Raw genomic sequence first — 19,635 nt, forward strand, 5'->3', positions numbered from 1 at the left:
TTGGTCTTCTGCTTGAATGTTTCGAAAAGTGCCAGAGATGAGATTGAGATATTTATCTGTTTAGTCTCATCATTTATTTTGTACTAGTCACTCATACACCCTCAAAATTAGGGTATGTAGGGTATTGAACTCAACAGATCTGGGCAACATTTATTTAGTGTCTTTATCTTTAACATTACAATAAACACTAGGGATTTTAAAAAATAAACAGTCTCTTCCTTTAAGGAAGTAACAATGGGAGAGGAAGACATAATTACACTGAGGGCCAACCCAGTGACAGTTACCTCCTTATATACAACAATGTGTGTATATAATTTGAATAATGTATTTTAGTGCTCAGATAGAAATATGTACAAGGTGTCACTGGAGTGTGAAAGGTGTCAAGTGGACTGGTGGAGCCCATAAGGAAGGGAATAGCTTGCTAACAGAACTCAAACTTGCACTGTATTTTAATGGACCTTTACTGTGTTTTGAGAACCACCAATCCACATCCAGTTGAGAGAAAGGGGGTGGGGGGAAGGCATGCAAAATTTATGGACTGCACCTAGAGATGTCATGTTTTAATTCTGCCTGTGTTTTACAGGCTATAGCTTAGTCATGGGGCTTCATCTAATGCAAAGAAGGCTGGAAACTGTCATCTAACAGGGTATACAGGAGAAAAAGGGAAATGGTTGGTTTACAACCCAAAGGAGGGCATGGCTGGTCTTATAACTATGGAAGCAGGCAAGGGCTAGGAAAGACATCTCATGACAAGTTAATTTGTTTGGACATGTCCTTAAGAACAGCAGGTGCCTTGTTTCCTAGAATGAAAAATGAAATTATGTCAACAAAAGAATTCTTTAAAAATCTTTGTATGTGTCAGTGATTATGGTACTTGAAATATAAGCAGAAACCTTTATTTGATGTCTTTAATTAGCATTGAATTACTACTGAGCTTCAGAAAGTAACACTTAATACTTTTATGTACATGAAATACTTACTGTTTTAAATAAGAATATTGTATTCTCAAATTGTTAATTTCAGACAAAATCTATGATTGTTTCTTCTCAAGTTGTGTGGAAGCTACTTTTATGAAAGGAGAGATGAAGAATAGTGGTTTTAAGTTGTCCAGTGAGCTCTCTAAACATGCCACGCTAATGGACAGCAGGACAGATAATGACGACATCCAGCATTTATTAAGCACCATGAACTTTGCCTTACTCAGTGGGAATTAGTGAATTGGAGATGGCTTACTAGTATTGCATATGCATTTTATAATAGATCCGTTAATTCCTTTAATTCTCACAAAATCCTGTGAACAAAACAGGTATTTTTATTATTATCCCCATTCCACAGATGAGATAATAAGCACAGAGAGATAAAGTTGGCCTAAACAGCTAGTCAGTAGCAGAGCTGGGATTCATATCCAAATAGGTTGCCTCTAGAAGCCAAGGTCAAATTTGCTATTCATTACCTCCCTGAAACTAGAGCCAAAAGTGAAAGTAGAAGGACAAAGGGTAGGGGGCTCATTGGATCTGTGTGTCTGCAATGCAGTAGGCTTGGAGCAGCTGTTTGACCATAACACTTGGTTTGTTGAACAATGGCAGTGTTTATTAATCATGGCTTCCCACCCCCCTTTCAGTAAGGCCTAGCCTTTGGCAGACTATTTGTTCTTCCAGTTTCTGTATCTGTTTTGGCATAGGTAGCAATGTAGGTAGCTCCTGAACTGCCAGGAGAACCCCAGAATAAGTCTGCAGAGGAGAGAAGGTGATTCTTGTTTTGGTTACATATCTGAGCCATTTCTTTTTCTTCTGCAGATAGGACTGTCCTTGTGGATACAGATCTTCCATTCCTCAGAGGGCTCTACGTGATGGGGACTTTAGAATTCCCTGTGGACAGAAGCAATGTCCTGAGTGTGGCGTGCATGGTCATCGCAGGCGGGGAGCTGAAAGTTGGTGAGTTAAGGCACAAGCATGGAGAGTGTGTTGGGAATTACACTCTGTGAGAAAGTGCTCTGGGAAATGGATGATGTCATCAAGACAGTTGCTTATTAGAGTCTGGGGAGGGATAAGACAAGGCATGAGCTTACTAGTGAAGCTATTCCTTGGCAAGCTTTAGATGTGGCCAGGGGTGACTTGTGTTGGCCATTCTCCCATGCCCACACGCTGTCACCGGGTCACGTCTCTGGCCCCAGGGCCCACATGGTAAGGTCCATCCCAGGCTTGTTTTTGCTCCTCCAAGCTACAGATCAATTATCCCTTTAGTTCTTTGTATCAGAATATGCCTGTGGCTTACTCTTTCAGAAGATATCATAGGATAGACTTGATATCTTCTCATCAACTAACTCACAATCAAATTTCAATCTCTGTCTTAATGTAGTTCCCTGGGAAAACAGACTTGAAAGCATTTTTAAGTTCCTTGATATTGCCAAATTGCTTTTCAGAAAGGCTTTGCAAATTTTCAGTCTTCCTATTTCTCAGAGTTATGAAATCTCACCCTTTCTGGCTTTCCCTCTGAACACAACTCTGTGTAATTTTTCTGAAAGCCTGGGTGAAAGAACCATTCCCAGGTGGGACCTGACTTATTCTGAACAGAGTGAGACAAGTGTAGCAGTGGACAGCATGGGCTCCAAGTCAGATAGTGTGGGCCCAAATCCACCTTAGTCACTTACTTGCTTTTTGACATTAAGCAAGTCAACCTCTGGGCACCTTCATTTCGTCATCTAATACATGCATAGGGTAACAATAGAACCTTTCTCAGAGGGATGTTGGAATCATTAAGCATAACAGCTCATACTGAATACTTGGCATATAGTAGGTGTTCAATAAATGTTCGTTTATCAGCCAGGATGCTCACAGGAAATGGCTATCATACGAATCAGGCAACTTTAGGAGATTTAAATAAAGGAGCTATTTACAAAAATTCAAATGGGATGCCCCAGAACTAGTAAAGCTGGTTATCCTTGCTACCCCTTGCCATCAAAGAGAGAGAAAAGGAAATGGTTACTGGAGTGCAGAGATGGAAAAGCACATCTGCATGTGGTTGGCAGGCAGAGCATGGCCTCTGGGCGGCAGAGACTCAATCGCTACAAGGAGAAAACCATGGGGATACTCTGGTCTTGCTCTCTTGCCTCCCTCCTGTCTTCTGTTCATGCTACCATGTGGCCACACCCAACTGGAAGCCAGAGTAGAGGAGAAGTCACTGATGCAGTACAGATAGGCCAGCAGCAGCTTGGGGCACTGGGAAGGGTAGAGAAGGGCAGAGTTTGGAACGGGAAATGTCAACGGAAGCCCTCCAGCCCAACCAGCTTCCAGGTACCACACAGATATGATTCTTCTATTAATACAGCCTAAGGCTAAACCAACTTATTTTTCCAGCCATGTCATGTTGTTGGTCCTGCCAATTATATTTTCAACTCTAATTTCCACTCTTTTTTATATGTGCTGCTACGAATATGTATCTCTGCATTATACACCTCAGTGGGGCTTTTTTTTTTTCCCCTCTTGGACTTTAGGGGAATTGAAGAGCAATACTTTTTACTTATCTATTTTATTTTATCATTTTAGTCCATCTTTTCACATTGGGGAATTCTGACATTTTCCTCTCAGGTTACAACCATTTGCCCATTTGTTTAATCGTCTATAAAATCCTCATCCAGTTAACTGGTAGAAATATTAAATAAAATTGAGCTTTGTTCTTATTACTAGAAAACTTATTTCAGGTTGACATCTCCTCTTGCCATGGTTGGTCTTTTTTTTTTTTTTTTTTTGAGACAGAGTCTCCCTCTGTTGCCTGGGCTGATTTTTTTATATATGTATATTTTTAGTTGTCCAGATAATTTCTTGATATTTTTAGTAGAGATGGGGTCTTGCTCTTGCTCAGGTTGGTCTCCCTGACCTCGAGCGATCCTTCCACCTCAGCCTCCCAGAGTGCTAGGATTATAGGAGTGAGCCATCACTTCCGGCCAGTCTTTCTTGTTTTGTAAGTTATATTTAGGTTTTGGAGGCCAATTATTACTACAATATATACCTGTTGCCTGAAAAGTCTGTGTTTTTGAAGAGAAGTGATGCTGTGTCATTTTCTAGTTTTACTTTATACATTTTAAATCTCATTTTAAAATTTCTCCATTCCCAACTATATTTTTACCCATCACTAGATAATAGTGTATTCTTTTTCTCCCTGCTTCATCCATGTGTTCCAGGCCTAAAGGTTGCTTATTGGAACCCATCTGCCCAATCCTATGTGTATTATGCCTGAAGGAAGACTTTCAACCCATCTGTCCAATTTTACCACACCCTAAAGAAATCCCAACATGAAATAGATAATAAGACTAGTTAGTAAACAAACTTAATAGATGTGGACATTGGCACAGAGCGCTGCCAGAATATGCCTGCTATCTGATGCCATTTGATCCAAGTCCCAACATTGTGGAATTATATTTCTTGGTGGCCCTGCTTTTAAGGCAACTGGTGCTGGCAAAGGTATCAATTGACTTTCAGTAGAGTAGAATCACAGAATGGTAGAATTAGAAAGGAAGTTTAAGATCAAAGCTTTGCTTAGAGGGCTACAGCTGCATCACAAATGCCAAACTCAATTTCATTCTTTGTCCAGTGCTTGTTTCATTAGTCTGATAAAACACTTGTGATAAATTTAAAGCATTTCACTTTTGTGTTCCCTCTTTTGTTGGTCATGTGTTTAGTGCCTACCATGTGCCAAGCACCATGGGGAGATACTGGGTGTACAGAAATAGAAATCAAGAACCCTAGCTTTCAAGAGGTAAAATAGAGGAGACAAAGAGATAAAAACATAATTAGGAAGGTCACATCTTTCAACCCGGGGAGCAGGGGCACTTAAAGATAAAAGAAGAGATGTGAAAAAGCCCATACTGATAGACGAGTATTATACCTTCAGGAAATTGTAGAGAATGGGTATATCTGGATTGTAGGCTTTGTATGCAATAGTTGGTAGCAGATGAAGCTTCTTTGCCTTATACTCTGTGCTGAGGAGTTTGGATTTTATTATGAAGCCATTGGGTGGTCTCTAGATAGTTTTAAGCAGGGAAGTGTGATGATTAGATTTGATCTTAGAAAGATTACTTCTGGCAGTGTGGGGGATGTATTTGGAAGGGGAACAGTGAAAAGTGAGAAGGATATTGAGGTGTTTCAGGAAAGAAATTGTGATTGTAAGGGCTTGAACTAATGTACTGGAGTTAAAGAGGAAAGAATGAGTTAGAGAACTATCGAGGAGGTAAAAATCACTAAAAACCGATGACCACTTTGATGTGAAGGAAGGAGTTGTCTAGGATACATCCTGTTTTTCATGTTGGGAGAGCTGGGTCAATGGGGGATACCCTATCCACCACTTATTAGTTGAGTGACCCTGAGCAAGTGACATGAACTAGCTCTGTCTCTGTATCCTTGTCTCTAAAGTGGGAATAATATTAGTGCATATTTCATAGAGTTTTATCAAAATTAAATGAATTTATATTTACTAAAGTGCTTGAACAATATTGGGCACACACTAAACCTTATACATTGATTTTTTAAATACATAGACTCATAAATTTTAAGCTTAGATTTGCATGGAAAGTGTAAATGATACTAATAATATTTGGAGGATGAGTAGATTTGTGAAAAAAGGAAGCCACGAGAGAGATCCCTGCTAAATATATATTTTTGAAGGTCATCAGCCCAAATGTGAAATCAAGGGTATGAATAAAATTGACCAAATAGAGTTTGGGAGTAGAGAAGAAAAAACAACCAAAGCTGAAAGTTTGAGGAGCAGCAGCCTTTGAAGGATGGCAGGGGAAGATGATCACAGGAACAAGAATGGAAGAGGAACAGCTCTAAAATGGAAAGAAAATGAAGTGGCAAGAAAATATATTGAAACAGAGAAAGTAATTTATAAGAAAGAGGGAGTGGTCAGTAGTAGGAGTTATAGTGGAAATGACAAAGGAAATAGGGAAGAAAAATGGCCATCTCATTCTGGCTTATTGTTTTTTATAATGGCTGATAAACATAGTTTCAACACAAAATGTTACTTTACTTTTCATGTAGAACAAATAAAAATGGAATACTTATTGCTTGGGGGTCAGTGACTTTTAATAAGCTATATATTATTTATCTATTCTTTAACAACTTCTTGTTTTAGCTTTAACATAGTCTGAGGTATTATTGGACATATTAAATCTCATGGTTGAAAATGAATGGTTGTCCATATTAAGAGCGATGTCATCAAAACTTTATAGGATTGCTTTCATGGACAACTGGCTTTCTTTTGAATGATGACATGGAATGAATAAATAGATATTTAGGAGAAATTAATTCCTCTGATGTGGTGATTTTCCAAAGTTTCATTTATAAATTTGTCCTTTCCTCCTCCCTCTCCTCTTGACCTCCTCCCTTCCTCCCTTTCTCTTTCACTGAAAGCTAACTCAGTGCCAGGCACTGTCCCAGGGACTTGAATATTCAGCAGAGAACAAGCCAGATTAAGATTCCTGCTTGCAAGATTTTGTTGGAGGAAACAGGAATGAAATAGTAAAATAGATGGAGAAGATATGTTTAGATGGCAGTACATGCCCTGAAGGACACTCAATAGGAAAATGAGTTGAAGAGAGGTCCATGTTGGAACTTGGCCACCAGAGATTAAGGTACTTAGTAAAGACTTCTCTGAAGAGTCACTGTGACCTCAGACCATAGAGACGAGAAGAAGTTAGACTTGCAAAGATTTGGGTAAGAGACTTTCAGACCAGAGGAAAAGCTAGTGCCAAAGTCCCAAGGCAGGAATGTACTTTGTGTAGTTGTGAAGCAGAAAGGCAGCCACTGTAGCTGGAGAATAGTGAATAATAATAAGTTGATAGGGAACATCATGTTTCATGTTAGCTGGATTTTAAGATATACAGTGTGGCTTTCTGAAGCATTAAAGAAGAAACTGAGTCCAAATTGTGCTGAAAAGTGCTACTTATTTGATAGTCTCTGAAGTACAGCTTTAACAAGACAAAAATTAGCTGAGGACTTATATGTAGAAATTCCAGAGGTCTGAATTATAATTTTAGTTTAGCAACTTATTGTACAACTTCTGGAAAATTCCCCAATAGTAGATCCATAAATGTGATGTTGATTGTGTGCATGGTGTGTTTCATTGTTGATAAGGAAACAGATCCAGAGAAATTATTGATTTGTTCCAAGGTCTCATAGCTGGTAAAGAACAGGACTGGGATTAGAGTCTATTTTAGCTACCTTAAATGCTCATTTTTCAAGCCTTTGCCCAAGGACTACCTTTATTTACTGTCTGTAGTCAGTAGTTTTCAAGTATATCTTTTCTTCTGGTTCATTCAACTCATTGATATTGTCATTATTGCATTCATTTTATTGCTATGAAATGGTATGTTTTCATGAATTTCCATTGAATGGTAGACTTTGTCAGAACATTTTATAACCCTAGTACCTATTCCATAGTAGGAATTTGGTAATGTGATGTTTGAATAATTAATGTATGCATAAATGAACGTACATATATAGGTATGTCTTTCACGTCAATGCCTTTTTCTTATAACAAATTCAATCTCCTTATACTTAAATGTCTACATCTGTGAGGAAGAAATTATAGTGCTAACGTTTAAATGACTATGATATGTTTTCCCCCTATAATAAAGGAACAAAGCAAGTATAAAAACACATTGAAAAAGTTGGTGATCTCATAAAACAAAGTATTTTCAATTTTACAGTCTGTCTAGGACAGGAAAACTGATTTTAAAAATGTCCCCAACTCAAAGCCTGTTCAATAAACATTTGTTTGTTGATTGTTTTTAATCTTTGTGTTTTTTTGTCTATAAATAGCTGTCTGAACCCATCCCTTTTATCAGTATCTCCTCTTAAATGAGACATTGTTCCCGTGATTTAATCTGTGTTTTTTGTTATCTCAGATATCAGTGATGTTAAACCTGTTATTGACCCAAATGTTCAACTCAATGAAGACTGTTCTAATATTGTACTTCAGAAATTAGAAATGGAAAATTCTCTTTTAATAGTTTATAGGAAGACTTTAGAGAGGAATAGCCAGTAATAATACATTTATGTAATTTATTATTAAAATAATAACACAAAATAATATAAATCTATGATTATATATTAATAATATAAAATAATAACACATTTACATGAATTTATATAATTCATTTGTATCATATATGTAAATTTGTATGGTAAATATTCCTATGGATATTTAAAACTTAATGGAACTTTCCTTTATCCCTAAGTCAGCAAGATATGCCCCAACCATAGGTATCCCTGGGGACACAGAAGTTCATTTTTCTTTTGGCCTGTCACAAACAGGTCACATGATGCAGCACTTAGTCACTTAGTAATTACACTAGGATTTTGGGCTTTTATCTTAAAACTTGTCACATATTGTTTTTCAGGGCCAGTGATGGGTATTTGTCAGCCCTGTCTCACATTTGTAGCCAGGAGCCTAAGGTCATCATTAACGTGTACCTTCGATTGTCAGGAAATGAAGTACTAGGTATATGGACGTTTCTTTCATTGCTTCCATGACTGGGACTTTCTAAATCCTAAAGAAGAGGAAAAATCCATACACAGTTTATTGCCTTCCAAACTGACAGTTCTGTAAGGCTCATTGGATGATTAAGTAATAAGAAGTAGACAAACCTGAGAAAAGTGTAGATTAAAACATATCCTCCAGCCTAAAGCCAAAATACCCAGTAGTCAGACCCATTTAGCAGCCAGAGAGAATCTTCTATGTGATGTTTGTTTAAAAATAATATATTAAGTAAAAAAATCCTCTTTCAAGTTTATAATTAGAAAATAATATAAATACCCACACATTTAATGTGTAAATATGAGTATAAATATACATAAATATATGTAAAATAGATGGGTTGCTCAGTTTGTTCACACTGACAGTTCTCTAATCAGGCTAATAGTTGGCTGATAATATAAAAAGGTGATATCAAAGGGATGTAACTTTTAAATATTATACTTGTTTAACTATAAGAGCAAAAGAGACAAAACTAAAAGGGACAAAATCTTTGTCCTTTACAGGTGTAGGAAACACTAAACCCATTTCTGTGCTTGGAGAGTCCCTAATAAGGCTGACAGCCAGCAGTTAAATAATATGTATCTCAAAATCACATTAACCATAGAATGATCTGTTATTTTCCAACAGATATTAGTTCTCTGACAAATGTCACATTATCTTTAAATAATGTGTGAATGTGTGTGTATATTTAAGTATATATTTGTATATACTTACTAGAATTTAGTAATTTGTATATACTTACTAATATTTACTAGTATTTACAAATACAAATAAAAGTTCTTCTCTCCTATTGGGCCATCAATTGGTATCTACTGTATGCATTTGCAGTAATCATTGTTACTTTAATATTGTAATATTTCTAAACCAGCATTTCCTATAGTTTTGACTCATGAACCTCTACAACAGTAAAATAAAATTTCTTAGACATTCATTGATTTCATTTAATTATTATAATTGATCTCAAATAACTTATCAAATATTATTTAGTAATTAATTTTGCATAGAAAAACAAAATAATAATAGAAAAATTTTGCATAGAAAAACAAAATAAAAAACAGGTGAATAAATGAATGGACAAGTGATTTATTTTCTTGTTTAGAAAACACAAGAGTGTTTCAGTCTGAGAGAAATTTTCTTTGTGTTCTCCATAGTTCTTTGGACTGGACATTCAAATAAGTGATCACTTAATATTTTTGCTTTGAAATGCCTAATTTGTAGTACTTTAGGAATTGGACATTACTTGCTGGGAAGAGCTTGGCTTATTTTTTAAAAATTTCCAAATTGGAAGGTTATTTTGAAATAAATGTATCTCCATTGTTATAATTACTATTTTTAACTACCAATCTAATATTTTTAAAAACTTGTATTATATTATATACAGACATTGTATCATGTACTATTTATAACCACTAAATCATTAAATTCTCACCAAAAATGGATGTTATTATTGTGTCTATCTTACTGTTGGAGAAACTAAGGCTTATAGAAATGAGGTAATCTGCTCAATTTTGTGCACTAAATTTTAAGGGTTTTTATGCATTTTGCAAGTGGTTAATGAATAACGTTTTAGTGTTTATTTTAACATTCTATTAATTGTTGATAAATTGAGAGGCTTCATTGATGATAAAAATTTGCCAGCCTGAATAAAATCACTCTTTGAAGGGGTAGACATTATCATTTGATGATGCCTACTGGTTTTTATAACCAGTAGGCATTTTATTGGGCTGCAAGCCCCTTCCACCTTCCATTATTTTCAGATAGAATTGAGTCTACTGGGGAAGGATGTTTTAGGGATAAGTGGGTCAAATATACACTGGAAATTAAAAGCTAATTCAGAAAAATAATATGTACTGCAATTTAATTGATTCATTGCTATTTGCTAGCTTGAGTCTCTGATAGTAAGAACATTCTGGAGGCTCTGGTCTGAAGAAAGCAGCTATGGCAGGACATGAGAAAAATAAGCTCTAGGTAGAAGCTCAACTTCCAAAGTCATAACCATATAACCTACTTCTGAGGGCAGGAGAAAAATGTGTAAAATTGATTTTGGGTGTAAATCTTCACTTACCTTTCATGTACAATCATGATATTTATGCAATTTTGAGATTAACTCAGAAATACAAATTATTTAAAAGTACAATTTGTTCCTTTGAATTCAGTGAACAGCACCTGAAAAATAGTATTTTCAGAAAATGTGTCTAAAATTTGTCCAGTTTCCATTTTTTTGATCAACAAAACTTATTGATGAGTGTTCTCAGAACATAACACTCACTTAATAAATTCTATTAATTGTGAAATATGATGCACATATGCAGAAAATTTTGTAAAATGAGAAACATACAGCTCATTAAACATTATAAATATATTCTAGTGAGTATGTAGTGAGATTGATTATATTTTTATTTTTTCTCATATTTCCAATGTAATTGAACATTTTTATATATTATTTATTTGAGAATATTTCATTTTGTAAAGTATTCACTCACCCTTGTTATCAAATAAAGGATGGACTTATCTGTTTTATATTGATTTATTGAAGTCATATATTTTGGAATGTATATTTTGTTGGTTCTATGGATTGCAGATATTTTTTATCACTTTGTGGCTTCCTTTTTTATCTTAATGGTATCATTTGATGATTGCAAAATCTTTATTTTAATATAGTTCACTTTATAAATTTTTTTATTAAGAATTATACATTTTGATTGAACTATGGTAAGAAAACAAATATAATCTTATATCTATATAATCTTAATCCTTTTAAATTTATTAAATTGCTTTATCATGATATGATCAATTTTTCTAAATGTGTTTGCATACTTGAAAAAAAATGTGCATTCTTTGTGGGTCTGGTTTTCATCTATGCCTGTATGTCAAGTTTGCTAATTTTATTATTCAAAATTGATATCTCTTTACTGTATTTTTTACTTATTCTAGGAGCAGTTGTGTTGACTTTACCGGTGTTATTATAAATATATTTATTTGTCATTGTAGTTCTGTCAGTTTTGTTTTATATATTTTGCAGCTATAATGCTAGGTGCATATATGTTTAAAATTGTTATAACTTACTAGTGAAGTTGGTATTTTATTAATATGGGATATTTTTCTTTATTTCTAATTGTTCCTGCAGGAGGATTGGTAAAAATTTTCTAGTTAACTATTTCTGGAATAACAAGTATCTAAATAAACTCTTCCAACATCACACAGTTTCTTATCTAAGCTTACTGAGAGAAGGAAATAGTCAAGTAAGAGGCATTTATGATATAGTTTTATAAGTATTGAGGTAAAACACAGTTTTCTTTGATAGCCTCTAGAGGTTCACTTAACCCAGAATTATTTGATGAGGAATAACCCCAGAAGAGGGGATATCTGAACTGGGATTGAAAGTTAGGAGTAAGCCACGAAGAAAAAGGAAGTGACAGTGTTTGAAGCAGAGGGAGCAGAGGGAAGGAAGCACTTGGTATGCTTAGGGACTTGTGCGGTTCAACTATTTAACATGTCAGAAAGACTGAGGAGAGTGGGAGGGGTTCTAAACTGTCAAAAATGTTTCCAATTATTTGCTGGTTCTAAGAGTTCTCAAATGTTTGCTATCATAAATAAATAATATTGCAGTGAAGAACTTTGGGCCTTAATCTTTGTCCACATTCCACACTAGTTCTCTCTCTCTTTCTTTTTTTTTTTCCCCCAGTGGGGACAGGGTCTTGCTATGCTGCCCAGGCTGGTTTTGAACTCCTGGTTTCAAACCATCCTCCTGCCTTGGCCTCCCAAAGTGCTGAGATTAGAGACATGAGCCACCACACCCCGATTATACTACTTTTTTAGGACGAGTTCCTTGAAGTAGAATCACTGCAGCAAGGGGCATAGACACTTTCACGCACAAAAGGGGGCATCCAATCCAAGGTCATAGAAGGCTTTTAGAAATTAGTTACAGTGGAGCCAGGTTTTGAAGGATGATTAGGAGTTAGGCAACATGAAGGTAAAGGATATAAAAGAATGGGGAATCTCATGGGTACAGAGGAGAGAGAGTTAAGGGGATGCTAAATAATTCAGTATGGATTGGCTTAGTACAAGGTGTGGGGAGTCCTGTTGACAGAGTGGGCTCACGTGTAAACTAGGTTTCTATATGATTCCTTGAAAAGAGGTTGGGTTTATTAACTGAACTAGCAAAGAAGTTTAGTCAATAAAATAATAAAACATTCTTTTTCCTTTTGCTTACCTTTTGAAGTTCATGGAATCCATTTGTGCCCTGTTCCTCAAGTCATTATAGTGGTTATCTCTCATATACCAGAACTTATTTTCTTCCATCTCCCCAGGTGTTTTTAGCATCTGGAATGTATCATTTCCCCTCCATTGCCCACCATCATGCCAAGTAATATCAACTTCCTTTTACTTCTTTTCGATTCCTCCATTTCCACATCTGCTAGGATGGTACTAATTAAGCCTAAGGTCCACCATTACCACTTAATAGCTATATACACCGCTCTTTGCCTCAGTTTCCTCATGAGGACCTCAACAATGTTCATCATATGGTTGTGAGAATTAAACGAAATCATGTATGTGAAAACATCTGGAATGTCTTTGCAACACAGTGACAATTATTTTCCCTCTCATTATGAATACATAAATTCATCCGGGTTTAATATGCTCTTGTTATAGTTTAGAGCAGCTTTACAGAGGTCAACCAAGGATAAACGGCATCATCCTTAGCATCTTCCCTCAGAGATGGCTGCTCTGAGTAAGGGACAAAGTCCATGCTGGAGATAGGGCCTCACCTTTCTTAGCTAGATTTGAGAATAAAATGAGGTTCTCAGCCTTTAGTGCTTTCATTCACCAGCTTCTACAAATTCAAGAAGTGTTGCGTTTTAATGTTAGAATAGCATCTATTTTCTTCTCTTAGGTCATGGTTGCCTTCTTTGTATTTTTCTCTATCCTCCATCTTCTCCTTTCCCTAAGTTACAAAAAGGAAGCCAAACTCTGGTCATTTCAGATACCAAAAGATCACAGCAGGCTAACTAATTTTGCCCAGACTTTCTGTGAAATCTCCCCATGTGCTGCAGTTTTGGGTTGCATAATTGATTTAATCTCTGATTTTAGAGGAACGCTGAACTCTTTTTGTGGGACTCTGCATACATTTCTCTAGGGCAAAAACTGTCCTACTTTTTTTCTCTCTGGTATGTGTTTAGTGCTAGGCCATTTCTCCCCCAAGACTCTAAACTACCCTCCGTGAAATAAATGAAATCACAGTTGGAAAACAGCTTACTGGACAGACTTATAACTGCAAGATAAGAGCTACACCACACACATTTGCTTAACAGCCTCCTCCTCCCCTGCTTCCCATCTTTCTGCTCTAGCACATCTTTGTTTTGGCTAAGAGGCTGCATTAGTCTCTGAGCTGAGGAGTGGCATTACCTACACAGAGCATCAGCATGCCATTATGTAGCCTTTTATTGTAGCTACCCAGGCTTGCGTACCCATTGACCACATGACTCTAGGCAGGTTTACCTACCTCTCTGAGTCTTGCTCCCAACAGCCTCTATTGGAGTAGTGGCTGTGAAGGCTAGCTATAAAGATAGATATGTAGCAAGCTTCAAATTCACCTTGAGCCTTTTGGCTATCCAGATATCTATGAAGTGTCAGCTGGAGGGAATGATTTTATGTTGCCTGAAAGACCGCCAACCATAATGAAAACCAGGCAATTATAAGCTTACCAGTTATTTCATACTGTATTGCAATATCATTTTTGGTTATATCTTCATGAATTTATAAAGTGGAAAATCTCATTGGGCAGTAGAATAGTTTTGTAAACCTGTCTAATCCAGTATATAGTTTGAGGACTACCTTTCCATTAGTTACTTCTTAAACAACTGATGCTTGATAGTTTTTTTTCTGTACTCTAAGAGATATTTTCCAAAGAAAATAACCTTCCTTAGGTCCGTACTCACTAACACTATTTCAGCAAATTCCTTGAACATTTCTCATACAGTAAAAGTGCCCATGTTCCACTGTTAACATCAATAGAATAAGGGCAAGAGTAATTCCCAACTGCTGTCTATCATAACCTTATGTGTTTACATGTCTTTATGCTGCCAAAAGAATTCAGTTTTAGAAAATAACCTATTATTTGTTTAAGAAAACACTTAGCATAAATAGACCTTTGTTCAAATAGACTCTGTAACTTACTAGTATTGTATAAATTTAGACAAGTCCTTCAACCTCTAAGCCTCTTATCTGTGAATATTTAAAATTGGGAGGGATTAGAATCGTGCCTTGCAGGTTTTTTGTGAGGATTAAATGCTAAAATGTATGTAAAAGAATTTGGAGATTATCTAGCCATAGACAGTGTATCAGGCAGGTTTTGCCATGGTAATGGTGTGTAACAAATAATCTCCAAATCTCAGTGGTTTACAACAAGAAATATTTCTGTTAAATTAAGTTGGACTTGGTTTCAGTTTGTGTGTTCTCTTCAGGCTTGTTTTGTATATCTCTTCATTCAGATGCCAGAGGCCTTTTAAAGAATTATGGTTCCATGGCAGAAAGCATCATTGCAAGAGATTTGTTAAAAACTTGCCAAGTCTCTTAAAGCATGAAATGAGACCTGGCATTACTATCACTTCCACCCAGAGTTCATTGGCCAAAACAAGTCACATGCCCAGGATAAATATTAGTAGGTCAGGAAAGTTTAAAGAAAGTAATAAAGAAAGAAGAGTGGAATATTTGCTGAACAATAATCCAATCTCCCTCAAAGAAGTATACTGAATACTTATTTATTTTTTTTCTATTCTAATTTTGTGTATGTGACCATTGGCTCTTCTCCATATAGTTTTCTTTATAGCGTCTACTTTGTATTCCTGAAATTCCATCACAATTGCCTTTTCTCTTTATTTTAATTTTGAATTATTTTGAATGATGTACTTTCCTTTGTAAACAGGTACTTTAGAAAATCCCTTAGAAAAAGAACAAAAGCTTCTGATTCTCCTTAGAGCTTCTGAGGGAGTCTTCTGTGACCGTTTCAATGGAATTCGCGTTGACCCGGGAACAATCGGTAAGAGTATAATATAGTTTTTATTATTAATAAAAATAAAATAAGTGTGTGTGTGTCTGATTGGGAAGTACTATTCATGGAACATATGCTAAATTCCAGGAACTCTTGTAGGTTGTTTATATTTATTATTTCATTCACCAGCTCTCCTGTGAGCAGTGTCCATTTGATAGATGTTATAAACTAAGACTAAGAGATGATGACAACATGCCAAAGGCTGCACAGCTTTGTAATGTCAGAACTTAGATTTATATCCAGATTGGTCGGACACCAAAGTCTAGACTAAGAGACCATATTAATAACTATAAATACTATATGATTGCTGATACATTTTTAAACTGATAGATCTATAGATTACTAAGAAACGTTCATTGTTGACAGTTTCTTTATTTGATATTGCCATGATACCAAATCCTGTTATAAATTGGTCTACATAAAAGCACAGAAACTGGGACTGGCCTTATAAACAAGGTGTAAAAGCCCCCAAATAACCCGGTTTTAAGGAATAAAAGATTTTTCATCACATTTCAAGTATTTTCTCACTTTCTCTGTATGGGCATTATTAATTTTATAAATAAAGACGGATAATTTCTCTTGAGTTACGAAATAATTTCCTTTCTTTGAGAATGCTCACGTTTTTCAAAACTGTGTTCCTTTTCGTTATTTTCTTTTCCTCACTTATAGAATAGTTGAAATAATTTAGTTCACTGTACTTTATCACCCTTTTGAATATTATTTTGTCATATACCTTAAGTGTGTTGTGATCAACAGCCAGGATATTGATTTCATAGGATTCTCCTTTAGGTGCACTGTATGTCTGATGTTTTAAAATAAGGCATCTTATCTTGTGGCATAAGAGAAAGGACCACCTTCTATGAGATTTTTAAATGTTATGAGATATAATTATTTTTAAGGTGGAGTCTCATTCTGTCTCCCAGGCTGGGATCCAGTGTTTGATTATAGCTCACTGCAACCTCCAACTCTGGGGCTCAAATCATCCTCTTGCTTCAGCCTCCTGAATAGCTGGGACTATAGGCATGTGCCACCATGCCTGACTAAGTTTTTTTTTTTTTTTTTGTACAAAAGGGGTCTCACCACATTACCCAGGCTGGTCTCGAACTCCTGGGCTCAAGTGATAGCTCCCACATCAGTCTCCCAAAGTTCTGGGAGTACAGGTGTGAACCACTGCACCTGGCCTATGAGATATAAATTTAATATTGGCATTTAATGGCTCCCTCTGTGGATCTCAGTACTTAATAAAATGGAAACACTAATGTTAGGATAGTATGAAGTTTGTTAACTTAGTTCCGTAATATATAACTATTGTTATAAATCTTTGATGGTACTTTATAGTGTCCAGAGGTTTTTCCTGGATGCTATTTATTTTACCTTTCTAATAACATGAGGTTCAAGAATTTCTTGATTTTCCAAACTGACAAACTAGATACACCAAAATAAGAACATTTGATCCCTTTTTGCCTGTGGTGGCCACTCTGCTCGATGGACTGATTCCATTGGGTCAGTCTTTTTGTTAGGCATATGCATGGATGCCCATCCTGATCCCTAAATCCAGCCATATGATCAAACTAGTGTTTTTGAAATTTTCTGATACTAAATTGAAGTAAAGACTGAAATATTTATTTTACTGAATGCTTAAATTTTTGTGGCATCATAAATAAATGACAAATTTCAATCCTTTTAAATCCTTTGTAATCTCCTGGAAACAACTAAGAAATGGTGTCATTTTACAGTAAACCTTTGATGATTGGAAATGACCAAGAAATCTGCTTTTCTGATCAATTGAATTTTCTGGATAATTCAGATTTAAGGACATGAACTGCTTTTTGTTATAAGCGTTGTGGTTGGAAATCTCTGTAAATTACTTCGAGATCCTTCTTTGTCTAGCTTAGTAAAAAAAAAAAAAAGGATGAATTTTATTTTTGGATGATGATGTTATCTTATGAAATATATTTATAAAGCTATTATTATGAAAGATTGGTTCCAGGACATGTTCCGAAAGCAGGATTATTTTTACATTAATTTATCCATTAATTTAGTTTTACTATCTTGTGACTCTTTGTCTGAATTAGAGGATGGAAAAATTATGAGTGTTGGGTGCTGATTAATTGACTTTTTTGGGGGGGGGTACACATTGGATGAAAACTTAAGGCATATTCCTTATACCTTACTGGATTACTTCTTTTAATCATGCATTTTCTGCTGAAAATTGTGAAATTTTAAAATTTTTAGATTGGTGGTTTACAACAAAATCAGTGTGTCAATTCAGGGATGTGCAGACAATACATTTGGGTGCAGGAAGAAAATATCGAACTTTTGTTCAAATACATTTGAGTATATTCATACATATGTATATTTATTTATCTAAAATGATCAATATTGTCTAAAATTATCTCAATAATAAAAAGCAGATTAGGAACAAACACTTTGAATACATAAAAAGCCAGTCTGGGTGCAGTGGCTCCTAACACTGGGAGAATCATTTGAGGCCAGAGTGTGAAACCAGCTTGAGCAATACAGTGAGATCTTGTCATTACAAAAAATAGAAAAATTTGCCAGGTGAGGTGGTGTGTCCCTGTAGTCCCAGCTACTCTGGAGGCTGAAGCAGGAGTATCACTTGAGTTCGGTAGTTGGAAGTTGCTGTGAGCTATGATCAAGCCACTGCACCCCAGCCTGGGAGACAAAGTGAGACTCTGCTTAAAAAAAAAAAAAAATGATATCTTATAAAGTTCAGAAACCTTATATAAGGTGGTCCTTTCTCTTTTGCCACAAGGTAAGATGCCTTATTTGAAAACATCCAACACAGCTGCGCATCTAAAAGATATAAATTAGAGCATTTAAATATTCTTTTTCTAATAAGATGGGGGCCTTCATATATAGATAATCACATATTTTGCACAGTAACCTCTGGAATCAGTTTAATTACCTGGACTTAATTCCTCTGAAGTACTTTTCCTGTCCAGCAATATCTCCTTTTATTTTCAGGGATTTATGGGAAAGTTCAGCTTAACAGTGCTTATCCTCAGAAATCGTGGACACGTCTGGGAGCTGATATTGCCTCAGGAAACGAGAGGTAAGAAATGACAGTAAGTTTGGACCTTTTGCTTGGTTTGGTTTGCTTCTGCTGAGCTTTTGTTACAATGTGAAATTGAATTTTAGGTTAAGCATCATAATTCAAGGATGAATAAGTGGAAAAATAAGAGACTATAAGGAATTTTTTTAACAATCTCTGTAACATAATAGAAGGAGGAAAAAACATGGGAAAGGTAAGAGAGGAACATAGTTTATTCCAGGAGTAAATTTTAGATAACACATATTTATTGCTGTCAATAAAATCTCAAAAAATATGAATTCCATGAGATAAGAGATGAAGGTGAGAACAAAATAGTGTGAGTTGAAAAAGTAGCTGGTTAAAATGTAGACAGAAATAAACTAGGAGTGATATGAAGAATGTTATGAAATGTAATAATGCATTGGAGGCAGTAAAGAACAGAATCACAACTGTTTCAAACTGAATAGGTAATATGAAGAACAAACTGATGGCAATCTATCATAACTCAGAAGATGAGACTGGGAGATAAAAACGATGAAAGCTAAGGTATTACAAATAGAGATCAGAAAATGGTATATATAGATAATATGTCCTTTTTGATAAGAGCCTAGAATAACTACCGTAGAAAGAGTAATGAAAACTATAACTGAAATACACAATGCAAAGCTGGGAGTGAGTTACATTTGATTTGAACACATCAATATCAAGAATAATGATTGCTTTCTTACATTATCCTCATAGTACAAGAAAAAACAGGGTGAAAAAGAAAGCAAAAGAAAGAGAGAAACAGAAAGCTTGCTAGCCCTAGAATTCTACTCTATACTATTAAATGCAGGAAGATAATGGTGCCACATATAGAACGGTTTGAGAAAAAAAGATTATGACCAAAGAATTGGGCACTCATGCTAATTCATATGTGAAAGCAAACTAAAGAGGTATTTTGTCATGGAAGAACTGGAGAGAATGCAAAGTTTTCTAATAAAGATGTTGAACT

At 35.5% G+C, this 19,635-nt stretch overlaps 1 protein-coding gene across 1 annotated transcript in view; it reads left to right on the forward strand.

Moving 5' to 3' along the window:
- The window catches only part of PKHD1 (PKHD1 ciliary IPT domain containing fibrocystin/polyductin), a 424,797-nt gene that overhangs the window by 269,534 nt on the left and 135,628 nt on the right, over positions 1-19,635 (forward strand). The window contains exons 53-55 of the mRNA XM_076003302.1: positions 1,797-1,934; positions 15,461-15,574; positions 18,575-18,662. Of these exons, the coding sequence (XP_075859417.1) occupies positions 1,797-1,934; positions 15,461-15,574; positions 18,575-18,662 (340 nt within the window). The remainder of the gene's footprint in view (positions 1-1,796; positions 1,935-15,460; positions 15,575-18,574; positions 18,663-19,635) is intronic.

Source organism: Microcebus murinus, chromosome 5, assembly GCF_040939455.1.
Source record: "Microcebus murinus isolate Inina chromosome 5, M.murinus_Inina_mat1.0, whole genome shotgun sequence".
Classification (NCBI taxonomy): Eukaryota; Metazoa; Chordata; class Mammalia; order Primates; family Cheirogaleidae; genus Microcebus; species Microcebus murinus.